The 17,966-nt window shown below is 38.5% G+C and overlaps 1 protein-coding gene across 7 annotated transcripts in view; it reads left to right on the top strand.

Moving 5' to 3' along the window:
- TRMT10A (tRNA methyltransferase 10A) overlaps nt 1–17,966 on the top strand; it is a 158,528-nt gene that overhangs the window by 138,645 nt on the left and 1,917 nt on the right. The window contains exons 1-7 of one of the 7 annotated variants that reach the window (XM_063458595.1): nt 2,208–2,227; nt 4,082–4,353; nt 12,949–13,111; nt 13,220–13,291; nt 14,296–14,370; nt 14,965–15,114; nt 17,158–17,263. In XM_063458595.1, coding sequence (XP_063314665.1) covers nt 4,160–4,353; nt 12,949–13,111; nt 13,220–13,291; nt 14,296–14,370; nt 14,965–15,114; nt 17,158–17,263 — 760 coding nt within the window. In that variant the 5' untranslated portion in view covers nt 2,208–2,227; nt 4,082–4,159. The other 6 variants (XM_063458598.1, XM_063458597.1, XM_063458596.1 and 3 more) reach the window with 6 other exon arrangements.

Raw genomic sequence — 17,966 nt, forward strand, 5'->3', positions numbered from 1 at the left:
CTCTGGGTTAGTGCGAACTGAGGTTATTTCCTTTTATTTCCTATGAAGATATTGTCTTATTTTCCGCTTCTATTTTACATTGGGACTTTTTCATTATACTTATTAGCTTTACAATAAAGACCTTAGATTTTAAGACTATATCTGTCCAAATCTCTGCATACTGAGCCCATTCACCCCAAACCCATGACAGGAGACAAGATGTTGAAAAAGGTTTTGTAGTATTTGACAGACCATCTGTGGCTTTTACCTGTTTTAGATCAGTTCAGAGCCAGGGAAAGTTCTTCCAAGGAAATTGTCTCCTTGAGTTGTGCAGATGTTTTAGCATTCAGCTGAGCTAGGAGGTCCTTGATCTCCTGTGCATACAGTTTTTTCCTTTGGGTGCCATGTTTGATAAGTACCCCTCTGATTGCGCATTTGTGCGCTACAACCACACCTTATCCTGGGTGCTTTCAGGGGTGTAGTTCACAGAGTAGAATTGAGTGAGGTGATTCCGAAGGTCTGCTTCGGCGCGATCAATGCAGCTTGTAAGTCATCCAGATGTGTTGTAAGAAGTAGTCTATGCGCGAGTACGCCTTATAAGGTGACTAGTAGAATGTGTAATCTTTTCTTGCATGATTAAGTGTGCGCCAGCAGTCAGGGAGCTTGTATTCGTGTAGCAAAGAGCGTATATTACGAATGACATGTGCGGGGAGGTGCAAGGTCCAACGGGTTCAGAGGGACATTGAAATCTCCCCCCACGAGTCCTAAGCGTCAGCCAGGAACAGCTTCTTGCCCTTATTCAGGAGGTATAGGTTGGCAAAGGTATATTGAATGTCATTGATTGTCCTCTTCAGAAAAAGGTACCTGCCATCTGTGTCCACCATCTCTGGCACCTCTAGAATGGGATGTCCACTACGAACACTATCGCAACCACCTTCATTTTGGCTACCGGGTTATGCGCAAAAAAACTTGTAGGGAAGTATTTGTTAGAGAACCGAGAAGGTCTGTCTGAAATAAAGTTGGATTCCTGGAAAAAAGCTATGGATACCCCCAACGACCAGAGCTCTCGCTCTTTTATCTGGGATTTGAGACCCTAGCATTGATAAAGCATAGAGTGAAATTGGTTCTAGTTGTAACCATTCCACTAAGAAGACAATAGGCAAGAGAGGGCTGCAAGAAAGAGAGATAGAATGGGAGAAGTAAGAAAAAAAAAGGGGGGGGGTAGGGGCTCTTTTAAGGTCCAGTGTGCACTGCACAGACTGCACCGATTTAAGAGTAATTTAATTTCATTAAATAAATTATAAAGGTTTTATTATGTATAATAAAATATAGTTCGTAATTTGATATGGCTGGCTTTGTGAACTGTGGGTTCAAGTGGTGGAGCTAGGGGAAAGATGTATTCAAGAAAGTAGAAAACCAAAAAATTTGTTTTATGGTTTTTTTTGTTTAGATAAAATAATATTTGGCGGGACAGATGTGTGTCAACCTGGAACGGCGGTACAGGACCTTAAACTCAGGATGATCCCACCAAACTTGGGACTATGAAGAGGTATTTACCTGGGGTCTACTGTTCACAGCTCCCTGCCACACCTTAGCACAGGAGAGATAACGGAAGCTTCTGTAAGAAGTAGTGGAGGCGTAGAGCTACACCCGTTGGCTGGCGGACCCCAGGTAATCAGTCTTAAATAATAAGAGGATAATTTACAATGGGGGAAATGCTTAGATTGGTCCTTTTAAAATTTAAATTTGCTTCACTTTGGAAATTAGTGAGATTAGTGATGGAATCCCTGAGGTGCATGTGTTTGAATATATAAATACAAATATATATCAGTGCCAATATGAGTGTAAAGTGGAAACTATGTACAAGTTTTGACTCACAAGTTTTCTGTTATAAAGTCTCTGTTCAGTTTAACAAGCGGCTGTTGGCATGCTACAGACTGGGCACGGAGTTAGTGTTTCCATATAAGACAGAGCTGTATACTCTCCGTTTAAATGCTCCTTATAGCTAGTTTAAACTACAATTGTGATTTTTATGTGAGTCCCATTGAACTAGAGACGATGTATGTTGATACTTTATTGTGAAACTCCTTTACACAACTTTGACAAGCACTGAACAACATCGACTCATATAATTCATATAGCACTTTGCCCGTCTCAATGATGGCGGCCGGAGTCATGCTATCAGAAATACGTCATTCATTGCGCCGGACGAGCCGTGAGTCCCTGAAACACGTGGGCTGAAGTCCATGTAGGTAGGAAGTAAGCAAGCTAATATGTCCGTGCTTTGTACATGATGCATGAAAACAGCAACATTTTAAGAAGTTTGTGTAAATGCTATTTCAATGTTTCGATGAGTTTGAATAATATTTTCTGACTTCCTGATGTATTTTGTGTGTGACTTTGTTACTTGCAGATCTGGTTTAATCTTGTTAAGTGCGTTCTCTTAATAATGTGACATTCTAACAATTACAGACTTCTGTGGTCTATATAAATGAGCTTTATTTTTTTTTTTACTCTGACAGTTTCTATAGATATTAATATAAAGAAATTTGGGCCAGCACGTGTACACATTAGCGAATGTTAATTCAATTTTCCTAAATATTCAGATAACAGTATGACTATAAGCCATACTAACATGGATTATATGACAAGGTGATGATGCTTGATTGGCTTGTCCGCAAGAACATAAAAATAAGTTTATTTAGATTTTAAGCTATGTAAATATGTGTAGCCACTGCAGTATACTGATAGGAGTTAATGTTGTGAAATGATTGACTGCAGTATTCTTGTGTTGCAAGCCTTTGACTTGTAAAGTGCCCGTTATAAATACATTTTAAAACAATGGCACGTTTATTGATTGGAATATTGGGACAATATAGATGGAATCAAACCAGATTGAACAAGAGTGCACTTCATGGCAGTATAATTCATATGAACATCAAGCCAAATATTACATTGAGTAAATGCATACAACTTGAGCTTGTAAAACTGTTTGCAATATTTTTAATTGTAAATATTGAAATATTTATTCTCTCAATACACATATCTGAGATCTGCCCAGATTCAAAAGTGAATTGGCCTGTCATTATACATTTCATGTTGAATTGCTGAAGTTTTCCCATTAATCCCTACATAACACTACTATCTCCTCTAGTGACAGTCACTCAGACTGCTGCTAGAGGTAAATCCTAGTCCAGTGCTGCTCTGTGTACAGCACCTACATTCAACTTCTCCATGCATCTCCCTTGATAAAGGCGGATTTGCCGAAACGTTGGGGCTATTTTTTGTATTTGATGTCTGTACCCTCGTCTCATATTTCCTGTTGTTCTTGGTATGTATCTTTTTATCAGTATATACAGGTATCTGTTGCTCTGAATTAGTGGTTATATCATTTTTTGATCAATACTGCTTTTTTTTTTTTTTTTTTTTTTTTTTCCTATTTTGACTTTATCTGCAATTATAGTTTGCATATTGGATAGAGATGTTTTAACATTTCCAATTCTTTAATATCTATTCTGATACCTGTTATACATGTGTTTTTTTGTGTAGTATTATATTTCTCTAAGCTTTTGTCTGTTTTTGCATTGCATTTACTTTGGCACTATTTGTAGAAAAGGGGTAATCCAGACATTGCCTCAATGCTCACTGTGCCTAGGAGGGTATCCGCTACACTTCCCTGACAAGGCCCAATTTAGGCCAAAACAATCGTCCGGGGTTACTTAATCTCTTTTGCAGGGTAAGCTTGCTGGCATTTCGGATCTGGACTGCCTTTATGAGCAGTTCAGTCTCATGTGCAAATGGTATATGTTATGGCATACGTGAGCAAAAACATTTTGGACACCTGAGCAGGGACTAACTGAAGGGCAAGTTTGCAGAGTTTCTCTAAGCTTTTACCCATTCTAAGAGTTCTCATATTCTCAGCGTTTGTATTTGATGGTGTTTCAGCAAATTTGAAAGTGCTTTTGACAGAGCAAATAGTTGTGATACAAATTTAGACAATGGGTGCTGTGTAGATTCTCACATAGTTGGAAATAATGGACTTGTCCGACATAACATATTATCTTCTAAAATAAATAATGCTTGTTCTCTTTATCTCTCTTAGATATACTGATTTTTCTTTCTGGATTTTAGTTCTTACCTACTGTTGCATGGAAGTCACAGTTGAGTCAAACTGGGCATTATGGCATCCAATGTTACAGTTGATCAACCAAACACTGTAGAATTCATAAATGAAAAAGAATCAGAAAAAAGTGATACTGGTCATGCAGAGGTACAAGAAAGCGAAACATGTAAGAGACAAGACAACATGTCAAAGCGTCAAATGAAGAAACTGTTAAAACAGAAACAATGGGAAGACCAAAGAGATCTGAGAAAGTAAGTAGAATTAAGAAAAAAACATGGCTATTTCATAAGCATTCTGAAGATTTTGAAAGCTTTACATTTAGCAACATGTTCTTTACTACTTGTACAAACTAACATCCATTTTTCCTTATAATGTGTGTTGTTTCTTAACATTCTCCTCCATGACATCTTATTTATGCACCCCTTGTCGGGTAATATACAGACAATTGTACTTCAAGCTGCTGGATTGACAAAGGTGTGCTGGTAAATTAAGCTTCACCATGTGGGGAGTATGACTATAATACGTTTCTTTTTAGAGTTGCTTTGAATTCATATGTTATGTAGACACAGCTTTTTTTATTCTAACTTACATAGTTTGCCATTCAAGGCTGGGCAACGTATGTAAACTAATAAAAGATACAGAGGTGTAGCGCTATAATTAATTTTTATTTTTAATTTTTTTGAGAATTCCCTTAAAACAATAACCTTGGTGCTTTTAAATATTACTTCCAGAACCTAAAAATACAAATAGTATAGAAGCAAGGTTTATAAATGAAACGCTCACAAACAGGGAGCTATAAAACCTAGTGCCGGTGTGGATGGCCTCTGGGTCCAGTTAGGCGGGGAACTAAGGATCTACACAAAATTTATCTGGCTTAGGAAGCCACATCAAGTGGTGAAACGCGTACCGGTATTTTTATGGACATTGCTCTTTGTTTTATTTGTGTGTTTTACTATATGCTTCAATAAATGTATGCAAACTTATTTTGGTTCCCGGCTTCTATGAGACATCTATTTAAAGGGGGAGTGTAGCCTTAAATCTACACAATACGCTACTATTGAGCCACAGGGGCTCTGTGTTTGTAAGTATTGAGTTGGCATTAGTCTCTTTGAACTTTGCTCCTTACTGTACTACCCTATACTATTTAAAAAAAAAAATAATAATAATAATTTGAGTTGCACTATGTGGTACTATTTGTCTTTTTAGGTTTTGGAAGTAATATTAAAAAGCACCATGGTTATTGTTTTAAGGTAATTCTCAAAAAACTTTTTAAAATTATATAGCGCTACACCTATCTTTTATCTATTGGTGTTTTTTGGAAAAGTTGCATTTTTTCGTGTTTAGCTGCTACTGTTATATATATTCAGAGATACGATCTATAATTTTAAGTTTAATATAAGCGCTAGTACCTTCCCTTTTTTTTTTTAACTAAAAGTATGTAAACTAGTTAATGCTCGCATGTGCAGCTCTGCTAGACACAATTCTTAGCATGCAGTCATCTTAAAGGTGGTGATACTGCAACTCTCAAGTGCAGCAGAGTTAGGTAATCTTATGGCGAAACAGGCTTCATATTTGCTTTCTTTACTGAACCTCCCAGCAGCAAAGAATCAGTTAACAATGATGTAAAAAATTATTCACCAATCAGAGTGTACAACAATATCATATAGTGTCATCAAGCTCCTCCCAACTCCTCTATTTTTGCTGCTTGCCTCCCAGGTGAGTCTATTCCAATTATATTGCTATACAGTAATACTTGTTGCCATATATTATAACAGTTTACCTATCACCATTTTGTAAAGTAATAAAATGTGAGCAGGATATTGCCTTGCTGCAGAGGGATTTGGATAGATTGGGGGACTGGGCACTAAAATAGCAGATTAAATTTAACGTAGAAAAATGCAAAGTTATGCACTTCTGGGTTAAGAATGCACAAGCAATTTACACCCTAAATGGTAGTGAACTAGGGATAACCACACACGAGAAGGATTTGGGAATTGTTATAGACAACAAATTAGGTAGCAATATGCAATGTCAATCTGCCGTTGCTAAGGCCAGTAAGGTTTTGTCATGTATAAATAGGGGCATAAATTCTCGAGATGAAAATATAATTTTGCCTCTTTATAAATCGCTGGTAAGACCACACCTTGAATATGCTGTGCAGTTTTGGGCACCTGTTCTAAAGAAGGATATCATGGCAATAAAAAAAGTGCAGAGACGAGCTACAAAATTGATAAAAGGAATGGAGCATTTTAGTTATGAAGAAAGGTTAAAAAAATTAAATCTCTTCAGTTTGGGAAAAAAGGCGCCTTAGAGGGGATATGATAACATTATACAAATATATCCGGGGCCAGTACAAACCATTATCTGGAAATCTATTCATAAACAAGGCTATACATAGGACACGAGGTCACACATTTAGGCTTGAAGAAAGGAGATTTCCTCTAAGGCAAAGAAAAGGTTTTTTTACAGTAAGAGCAATAAGGATATGGAATTCGTTGCCGGAAGAGGTGGTTTTGTCAGTCTATACAGATGTTTAAATTGCAATTGGATAAATACTTGCAAAAACATAACATACAGGGATACAATTTCTAATTAGTGGGCTAATAGCTGCTTGATCCATGGAGACATCTGACTGCTATTTTGGGGTCAAGAAGGAATTTTTTCCTAGTTTGTTGCAAAATTGGAAGCGCTTCAGACTGGGTTTTTTGCCTTCTTTTGGATCAACAGCAAAAGCATATGTGAGGAAGGCTGAACTTGATGGACGCAAGTCTCTTTTCAGCTATGTAACTATGTAACTATGTAACCATTTGATTATTTTGGTATATTTATTTAGACCCATTCTATATTACATTTCCAGTTAGATTTGTGTCAGTCTGTCTCTATCATTGTTTAATTCAGCCCTTCTTTGCTCTTCTGCAATCTTTCTGTCAAATTTTTTTTTTCTGCCTTTCACCTTTATTTGTGCATATTTTTTTATTTTTTTTTTCCACAATGTCTCTTTAAAATCTCCACCGGAACGTCTGTAGACAACCAGCAGGTTTTTCGCGTGGGATTCCTGCGATTTTTTTTTTTTATTTTTTTTTTTATTTTTTTTTTATATTTTAAACCGTGGACTCTCTCTTCAGAGTAAGAGACTGCGGCCCACCTTATTCATTCAACTCCCTTTTTTTTTACCGTGGACTCATTCCCTTTCTGCTTTCCCGCCCATTCGTGTCTGTTTTTCCGACGCGCTTCCTTTCCCACCTCTTCAATTGACAGTGGCTATTTTCTCGATATGGTTTTTCCCGCTCTTTTCGGACACGTACTCAGCGTAACGGCCGGAATTGTACTCAGCTGCACTTTCGCTCATCGGCTTTGGTAAGATCCGATTTCTATTTTATTTTAGCACTATTTACTGTGCTAGTATTTTACTATAGGTATTTATTTTCCCTTTGTTTTTATATCAACAGATTTCGATATTACACAGACCTGCTGTAAAATTATTTGTATAATAAAGGAGGGCTTTTGTGGGTGACCCCCACTTATTTTGTATTTAACCTGAATTTTATTGTGGTTGACCCCCACCTGTTCTTTAACTTTACTCCGCTTAGGTGTACCAACAACCATATTACAGTGAGTGACCCCCACTTAACTCCTTAATAATAATAATTACAGGTGAATTCCACCTTCAGATTTAACAGTGGTAACCCAACTCTTTATATTTAAAATTGCAGACATATCAATTTTGTTTTATTGCATGTGGTTGACCCCACTTGCTTTTATTATAGTGGATTACCCCTCTTACTGTAATTTTAGTGGCTAATCCCACTGACTATTTGTGTTGCCGCCCTTACAATTATCGTTTATTTAATTTGGGTGACCCCCATTCATTGCACAGTTTCCTCTATCTTACTACTGTCAGTTTTACATATAAGACTAAATATGTCTGATAACACTGAGCCTACCATTTCACAAGAACTTTGAGCATGGCTCGTTTCTACTATTGCTGAATCTATCCCCAAGGCACTAACAGCCTTTCATGATCAAACTTCTACTGAAGTTAACCCCACTGTGCACTTGCTCTCTGACTCAGGCTTCTCAACCTTTGGATCAGGAGGAAGTCCTGCGCAAACGCCCTTGGAAAGGGGATAGTGTATCTGCAGGCAAAGGCAAGGCTCCCGGCCAAGTCCCTTACGTTGTCTTTAACTCGCCCTATCCACAATACTTTAGACCCTCTAGAGGGTTCTACATATAATACGGGAAATATGATGGATGATTACTACCTCAACTGTTCCGACGAGGAGCTCCCGGCGAATGTGCTACGAGACTCCTCGTCAGAATTTGTCAAAGACACATTTATTACCAAGAGAGACCCAGATTCTGTTAGTACTAAGACCAAGGAGCCCAATTCAGTCATCCTTCAGGATGCTTTGGCATCCCTTTTTTTTCAACCCTAGGGTCATTAAACAGCCACGCTCAGCCGAATGGGCCCGCCTGACCACATTACTAACTTTTGCAAGATGTACCTGCGCAAGCCTCTAGAAAAGGAAATAAGGGCTAAACTTAGAGCCGAATGCCCTCAGCCAACTATCCCGAATAAGGTGGCGCTAACGCCAGTTTGACCTAATGTTGGTGACGTTCCTCACTAAATCTGGTAAAGATCCTCGCAAGGGTATTGAGCAGGGTCTCAAGGCAGCTCAAGAAAAGCTCTTAGATATTGCTGGTCCTATCATACAGATATTTTAATTTAGCTGATGAAGATATTACTAGTGGAGAATTCGATCCGCATACAGTGCGGGAATGGGCCCAGAGGGCTTTATGCTTCTTAGGCAATGGCCATGTGGCTATTTGTACTGAGAGACGTAAGGCGGCACTATACAAAATTGATGCTAAATTAGCGGATTTGACCAGACCGGAAGCCAATGGCTTATTATTTGGAGATAATTTTGAGATCTCTCTAAACATGTATCAGCATTTACTACCTTAAACAAAGTCCAATCCTCCTTACGCAGGGTTTTGCTCCCAATTACAGCATTTTCCTGTGAGAGCTGGTCGCTATAGGGGCCGAGAGACAAGCAGAGCTGCCTTCACAGGCTACAGGCCCCGACCATACCACCGACAGTTGTTCACCAACAGAGGTTCCATCCAGGGACGTGGATCTGCTTCCCTACGCAGGCACACTGCTCCGGGTAATAAACCTTCCTTTGTTCAATGTACCTAGAGCAGGTTGACTAACCCATTTTTTCCAACAGTGGGCATTGCTTTCACAGGATCAGTGGATCCTACACAGTCAAGGGTTTCAGAATAGATTCCCTTTCCACTCTCTTCCAGGACACACCACCCACACCGTTATGGATGTCTATAACAGACAATCTTGCATTACAGATGGAGTTGAACAAACTTCTGGAAAAAGGAGTGATCGAAAGATCGCCTTTCCCACATACTTTTCTCGGCAACATATTCGTGGTCTGCAAAAAGACAGGAGATCTTTGCCCAATTATCAGTCTGAAAGATCTGAATCTGCATGTCAGATATCGCCATTTCAAGATGGAGGGCATCCATCTTCTCAGGGACCTTTTTTGTGTGGGAGACTAATTCTCCAGATTCGATCTCAAGGACGCATACCTAACAGTTCCTGTTGCCCGCAACCATCGGGCTTTCCTTGAGTTTCTATGGCAAGGAGAAATTTGGCAGTTCACATGCCTTCCTTTTAGTCTTTGCTCAGCACCGTGGTGTTTCACAAAATTGAGAAACCAGTCATGGCATTACTCCGGTCGCAGGAGATTTGTTCCATTGTATATTTGGACCACATCCTGATCATGGCTCAGAATGGCTTCTCCATCGACATACGAACATGACAACTGCCTTGTTACGAAACCTGGGTTTTGTCATACATTTTCAGAAATCGGATCTGGAACCCCCTCAGACGGTTCAGTTCCTCTGATTTCTAATAGATTAGATACAGGCAATTTTACAAATGCCTTCCGCAAAGATCAAATAGAGACATTCTGAAATTGCTGTCAGCGCCACGGATTCGTCTGCGCGATTTAGCAGATATTCTAGGTCTCCTCTCTGCCTCTATCCAGGCTATATACCTGGGACCTTTACACTACAGAGCTATGCCGCGGCTCAAAACATATCTAAACTGGTCCACCTCCTACGACCAATTGATTTGCATAACGGACAAAGTACTTATAGAGCTCACTGGTGGCTTCACAACATGGAATGGCAAAGCCATATTCAAATCGCAGCTGGACTTTGTTCCGGAATCAGATGCCAGCCTCCTGGGGTGGGGCGCAACATTCTCAGAGAGGTCCACCGGAGGCCTTTTACAGCTGGCTCCCAGACCCCCAATCCTGGGCAGTCGATGCATTTCTACACCCTTGGCTAGAGACAGGAGCTTATGCGTTCCTGTCTTTTTCCATAATACAAAGCACCCTTTATCGGGTCAAAGCTCTAGTAGTTACGATAGTCATTGTAACTCCATTGTAGAGGGGTAGAGGGCCCAGACTTGGTTCCCTACTCTTCTGGAACGATCTGGGAATTACCCATTTCTATTACCCCGATTTCCCGACATCCTCAGGAACCCAGCAGGGGACTTTCATCCGCTTGCTCTTCAAGAACGGCTCCAGCTTGTAGCTTGTACCGTTTCAGGGGATCTTGGAATGTCTCAGGACTTCCAGAAACAGCTCTCCTATGGAAATCCTGGACCCCAGGCACTAGACTCACTTGCCTCTCTGCATGGAAGACATGGGTCAGCTGGTGTCTGGAAAGGGATATCGATACCTTTTCAGCACCTCTTACAGCCATTCTAAATTTTCTATCTACCCTCTTTGACCAGGGCAAATCCTATAGATCGATTTAATGTGTTTCGGTCTATTTCTGCAGCTCACAACCCTGCTGATAATTCCTCGATAGGGAAACACCCCTCTGTTTGTAGACTTTTACGGGCATTCGCTTGACCAGACCTCCTAAGGTTTTTTCCTTTTTGGAATCTTGGCCTTCCAACGACGCTTTGTCGTTACGCCAACTTTCTGCCAAGTTGGCATTACTTCTATGTTTAGTATACTTCGTTTAACTACCATGCTGTATGTAACGGACACCTTCCGTTAATTGACGCTTCCTAGCTTGCGCCGAGGACCACAAGCACCGCAGACTCCACAACCCCTGTAGCTTAACTGGAGCCGCGCCGTCTCCCTTCCACCCTGTATGAACCTCCAGCATTCAGGACCGTGTGGGAAAGACCTCTCCTCCAAGGAGAGCGTAACCGGATCAAGCTCAAGCTCTCAAAAGAGCTAAGTGATTAAAGCTCAAGGGAGTATGCAGAGCAAAGCAATCCCCAGTGTGATATAGCAGTTCCCTCCAATAACGAGACAAGGCTACGTATTGAGGGTCAAGAAGAACTCTGATGTTTAATGACAGGGACTCTGCTTTTATGCAGTGCTCCCCTGCAAGGGAGACGCCCACAGGCAATAAGGCATTAACCAATCAGATATCGGTTACATCCCACAAATTCCCTCCCCTCTGCTTGGGAGATAATTTAGTTTCTTACTGTATCTACTCAATTATCTCCAATCTGAAAAATCATACTTTTTATGCATTTTAATAACTTTCTCATTTTACATAGTACATGAATAAAACTTACATTTTTATGAACAAGACGACTAATTCTTCAGTCTTTTATTCTTATTTTTTGAACAGACCATCCCTCTGTGTGGAGAGCTGTGTTCGATATATAGATGCCACGCTGTGGGGCCTCTTCTGCTCTTATGTCAGACTGCACAAGCCAGTCTCCTCTTCCACGATTGCACGGTGGATCAGATGGCTTCTTACCCAGGCTGGGATTGACCCATCCTTTGGGGCACAATCAATCAGAGGAGCAGCCTCATCCTCTGCCTTTCGAGCAGGCAGTTCCCTCTCAGACATCTTATCCTCTGCAGATTGGTCCAGAAAGCCTACGTTTCCTACTTTCTATTTCAAAGCTATGCCACATGCTGCATCTTCTATCATACAGGAGCGTTAAAACAGCAAATATGAAGCCTCCTGTCTTGCCATAAAATTAGGGATTATGCTAGCTTTAGTGAACGAATAATCTAAATTTTATTAACGACAGGAGGCGAATATTTTTCCCCTTTTTATATCTTATTCCCACCCTTTAAGGTAAGTTATTAGATAGTTGGGTACATATCCATGTCATTGTTAAACTTATGCACCATCTGCCAAAGGTAACACACCCCAGTATTACATTATATATATATATATATATATATATATCTCATTCTCTCACCACTGCTTACTATGAAGTATGCCAATGATTGCTGTTCACTATATGTGTTTAATAGACTTAATTTTCTCTGGTAAGAGAACCTATACAAAATTCTCAGTTTCCTTTTGGTGTGAAGACCTTTCAACGGTCGTTATAACGTAGAGCCTGCTGCTCATCAGTTCTCAGTTTACAAGGTTGACCAAGCACAGGACCTTCAGTTCCGTCCATTGTTCATGAAGTTATATTGTTTACATGGTTGATCTCTGCTAGTTTCGGCTACAGCAAGAAAGAGGAGTTGGGAGGAGCTTGATGACAATATATGATATTGTTGTACACTCTGGTTAAATTTTTTTACATCATTGTTAACTGTTTCTTTGCTGCTGGGAGCTTCAGTAAAGAAAGATTAAGCAAATATTTGCCTCCTGTCATTAATAACATTTAGATTATTCGTTCACTAAAGCTAGAATAATCCCTAATTTATTTTCTTAGTTCTGCTGCCTTGTTCACACCAATAAACATTTGAAATAGCATTTACTGGGATGATGGAACGTTTTCTTCTTTTTGTTATAGATTTTAATATTTACATGCACTCAACTTCTAGGCAAAAACGAAAAGAAAAAAGATTGAAGAGGAAACAGGAACGACAGGCCAAGCTGGAACAAAACCTGGATGAGAATATTAAGAAGCGAATCCGCAGAGAGAGTAATCCCAGTTCACTTCGCCTTATTATAGACTGCAGCTTCGATAATTTGATGGCCTTAAGAGTGAGACTATTTTTATTCTCTTTTAACTCCTATATTCCTGCATATGATGCTTGAAATATATTCTTCTGTTACCATAAACATGTTCTTTTTTTTCTTTTGGCTTTCTAGGATGTGAAAAAGCTGAACAAACAAATTCGGAGGTGCTATGCAGAGAATCGTCGGGCACTGCATCCGGTTCAGGTAATTGGAGCGCAATTGGCCACTCAAATGCTGCATTAGTTCTACATTTGCCTTGGTGGAAGTGCATATAAAGCCAAATATATTAACTATGACCACTATAAGGGTTGGCAATATGAAGTTGATGATTGGGGAGACATGTGCTGAATGGAGTTCAAGAAGAAGCTAAGTGCACAGTTCTTAATAGTGCTATGGAGAAGCTAGCAAAATGTGCTATACCATGGTGTCATACCTTAAAAGCCTTCGTGAGTTTGATTTCTTCTCAGCTGGAAATGCTCCATAATCTATTGTGTGTTGATCAAATATTAATTCTTCAAACTATTAGAAGTAACCACATTCTGGCACATTCTTTTTATTCCCTGATGTTTTTTAATAGTCTTTTAACAGTCACTATTTTCACTGGTCACTCTAGCTCTACACACCAGTGTAGATCCACTTAGGTCTGCACACCACCCCATCTCCGAAAAGACAATGTTTACATTAAAAAGCCTGCAGGAATAGGCAGTAGACACCAGGCCAACTACATTAAGCTGTAGTTGTTCTGGTGACTGTAGTGTCCATTTAAAAAATAATATCCTAGTCTAGTCCATAATTAGCAATTTTCATCAATTACTCTCCTGCTTTGTTTTTTTCCAACTTTTTATATTTCCAACTTTTTTTTTTTTTTTTTTTACATTGTATGGTCATTAAAAATATTTTAGGGCTGGACTCTATTAGAATTTATGCTAAAAAGAATGGAAAATTAAGGCAGAATACAAACATATGTATAACACCACTGGTGGATTGTTAGGATTTGGTTAAATTGAAAAGTGTGAGTTTAAACTACCTGATCCCTTAATTAAACCGTGAACCAGTTATAGGTTTTCAGTGTGTGTTTTTTTTTTTTTTTTTTTAAATAATTTTTGGTTTTAGGTCAGTAAATTTAGAAAAGTGGATACATGTTGTTGTTTTAAAATTCTGTTAAGTGATTTTTTTTTATATTTACCTAACTTTTCATTCTTTCCAAGTTTTATTTAACCAGTCATGGTGGACAGTTGAAAGGCAACATGGACGAGTTTGACAAGGGATGGATTAATTGGAAGGTAAAACTGAATGTACAAGAACGTAAAACCAATGTTCCCAATAAAGCATATATAACCTTCATTTTATTCTATTATACTGTCATCACACATTTTCTGTGAGCCATCTTATTTATTGTATTTATGATATGATATTCTGTATAGAAAACTACATGTATTATAGTGAAGCCTGTGAGGCAGTTTTTTCCCTTTTTACTGTTAAATTGGAATGAATTTGTTTATATTTATATATAGATATATATAGATAGAGCTAATCTGTACAAAGTTGCAGTGGTTAAATTAGAGCATTTAGCTTTGTTAGTTAAGACAAGGATATTTTCTTTCTGCTCTAATTAGCAAATCCTAGGCTCTGATGCAGATAACATCATATCATTTCAAGAGCCTTTTTTCTAATTATTAATATTTAATTGACTATATATGAATACTATTTCAAGATGGCCCCATTTGAACTTGCTATACCTTGCTTAGGTGGAAATAGTGATGATCTGGTGAGAATATTTTGAACTATTTTAGGTAATGAATATTTTAGGTGACGGCTACTTGGACTCCCCAGTACTATATCTTGGCATTATATTCAATGTTGCATTTCTTTTTCAGGATATCCACATAAAATCTGAACATTTCAAAGACCTTATGAAGCCCCAAGACTTAGTTTACCTTACATCTGATTCCCCAGAAGTCCTTAATGAGCTTGACGAGACCAAAGCATATGTTATTGGTGGTTTGGTTGATCACAATCATCACAAGGTATATATCAAGACATACCAGCTCAGGTGCTATTTTCTGTCACTTCAGCTGCTGACAAACAAAGCTCTAGTAAATAATATTAAAAAAGTGATCTAAAAGTTAATTAATGGTGAAAAATATTAGGGAAAAACAATAGCCTATTGGTGGTCTCGATTCATCACTCAGCATTGGTTAATGTGATGTTTGATGTCTCCAGAAGCCATCAATAACAGTACTTTTATATAAAACCGGCTTCAGCATTATGAATGTCAAGTGTGTAATCACTCCATGGACTGTTCCACAGACGCTTACATGATGTGAAAACATAGAAATCCTTAAACCTTGCTCATCTTAAGGAAAATAATTTAATGGGAAATTAAATAGCAGAAGCAAATTAAGCAGCGTCATGGTGAAGATGTGTTTTCAATAATTTAACTATTGCCTAATTAAGCTGTATGTACAATATTCTGTAGGTTGTTCAAGTAGGAAAACCAGGACAAAATAAATTGTAATTCATTTAAATAAAATAAAATAATTTGCATATACTTGAAGGAACACTTGCATTCATTTTTCTAATAGTTCAGTCAGGGACCTGGGTTCCGCTGGGTTTTGGTCATCTCTTATATGAGAACCAGAAGCTCTCTGCATGGAGCTAAGCGATAGTTTAATTAATTGTCTGAGATTGATCAGCTGATGCTCTCATCTAATGCGCTGCAGAGTTTAGCTCAGGAGAGCTAACTGTAGCATCATACAGGAAGTCCGGCACTCAGTGGACCCAAGGTAAGAAGTCAAATTGTTAGCAAACGGTTTGACTATTTATGTGTGTGACCTTTTTAATCTTCATCTTTTAATTCCTGGGTTATGTTTTTGATTCAAGGGCTGTTGAGAAAGCATTGTCCAGACGTCAAAAACATTCAACCAAGACGGAAATATATTAAGTCCTGTCCCCCCTCCTTCCCCTTCCCCCATGGTTAGTAATAGTGGCACTACACTTTACTACATTCCATATTTTATTTTATTTTGTAATAATGAATAAAGAAGATATCTATATATATATATATATATATTTTTTTTTAAAGCAACTCTGCAACAAAAAATAAACTTTATCTCCCTGTGCTTTAATCTTTGTATTTCTTTCCTGAGAACATACAGTTGTCATAAAACACTTAAAGGACCACTATAGTGCCAGGAATATGGCACCCCCTGGCAATATAGTGCCTGAGGGTGCCCCCACCCTCAGGGTCCCACTCCCGTGGCGCTGAAGGGGGAGGAAGGGGTTAATCCCTTACCTCTTTTCCAGCGCCGGGACTCTGCTCCATCTTCTTCCATCATCGGCTGAATGCGCAAGCATTTTCAAAATCACAGTGAGAAGCGCGAAAGCGCCTCTAGCGGCTGTCAATGAGACAGCAACTAGAGGCTGGATTAACCCATAGGTAAACATAGCAGTTTCTCTGAAACTGCTATGTTTACAGCAAAAAGGGTTAAACCTAGATGGACCTGGCACCCAGACCACTTCATTAAGCTGAAGTGGTCTGGGTGCCTATAGTGGTCCTTTAAGTAAAATTAGGGAATACATATGCATAGCAGTTAAGTTGACAATGGACAGAGCTCAAATGTTTTATTTAACAAACAACTGGCATCATGGTCATAGGCGAACAAAATGGATGTGCCAAAGTACTGAGATCCAGCACAAGAAAGGAAAGTTGCAAGGGACGAACCATAATCATTTGGATACAGGAAGCATATTGAAAAGTGTACCAAAAGTTAAAAAAAATGGACAGGGCCACTTTAATGTCTCTAAATATTAACCGTAACTTACAAACTGCTTGTTTTTTGTGTGAATGATATAGTAGTAGTATGCTATACAGATAAGGAACTCCAGAAATACAAAATCTAGTTCAAATTATGTCTGCCTGTACTCCAACAAGGTTTGTATTTATTGGAACCAAATAATAAATGCCTATAGTATTCCTGGACTATTACCAGGATGTATGTTTTTTTTCTGAGCATGCTATACCTTTAATAATTTTATTCATAACTAATGAAAAGCTTATTTTTTTGCAGGGGATTACATACATGCAAGCCTTGGATCTTGGAATAAGTCATGCACAGCTGCCGCTATCAAACTTTGTTAAAATGAATAGTCGGAAAGTATTGGCAGTGAATCATGGTGAGGAATCAAAGTAAAAATAGTTTAAACTTTTTAAGTCACACAAGTGATATCTACTCCTACTTCATTACTAAACTGTGCATTAGGGGTTCTTGACAAAATGATTTCAAACGGTGGACCATAAACACAAACAAATTGCTTATTGTAATGACCATATTAAAATATCAGTGTTATTAATCAGACAGATACAAAACAAAGAACATAAAAACTGGGCACAGTTGCAGGGATTGACTCAGTAGTGAAGTCTGGTGTCAAACGTCAAAGTAGTCTCCTGATTTGGGTTGGAATTTCAGTGAAATTTCAACACCGTCAATATGAATGCTTAGGCTTAGCTACAGAGTCAATCCCTGCAGCTGTTTTTTTTAGGTGGGATGACCGTGCCTCTTTAATATAGGAAGGACTATTATTCCTTTAATGCTGCTAATACTAATGAGTTATGGTACTTATGACGATTAACACATTTTGTTGGTGTCTTTGTTTGAACAAATAAACTTTTTTTTTTCTTTCTTATGGACCACATTCTGAACGTATAGAATTGTAAGTCCAGATAAAGTATTTTACTAAAATAAGTAGTGTGTGTGAATATATGTATAATAAAAAATAGGAAAAATCAAAGACACAAGTTTCCAGAGGTGTGTAGTGTTATGATGTAAAAGAAATTGTGATGGGCCCCTTGTCAATCCATGTCTTTTGCAAATCTCTT

The sequence above is a fragment of the Pelobates fuscus genome, chromosome 6, assembly GCF_036172605.1.
Source record: "Pelobates fuscus isolate aPelFus1 chromosome 6, aPelFus1.pri, whole genome shotgun sequence".
NCBI lineage: Eukaryota > Metazoa > Chordata > Amphibia > Anura > Pelobatidae > Pelobates > Pelobates fuscus.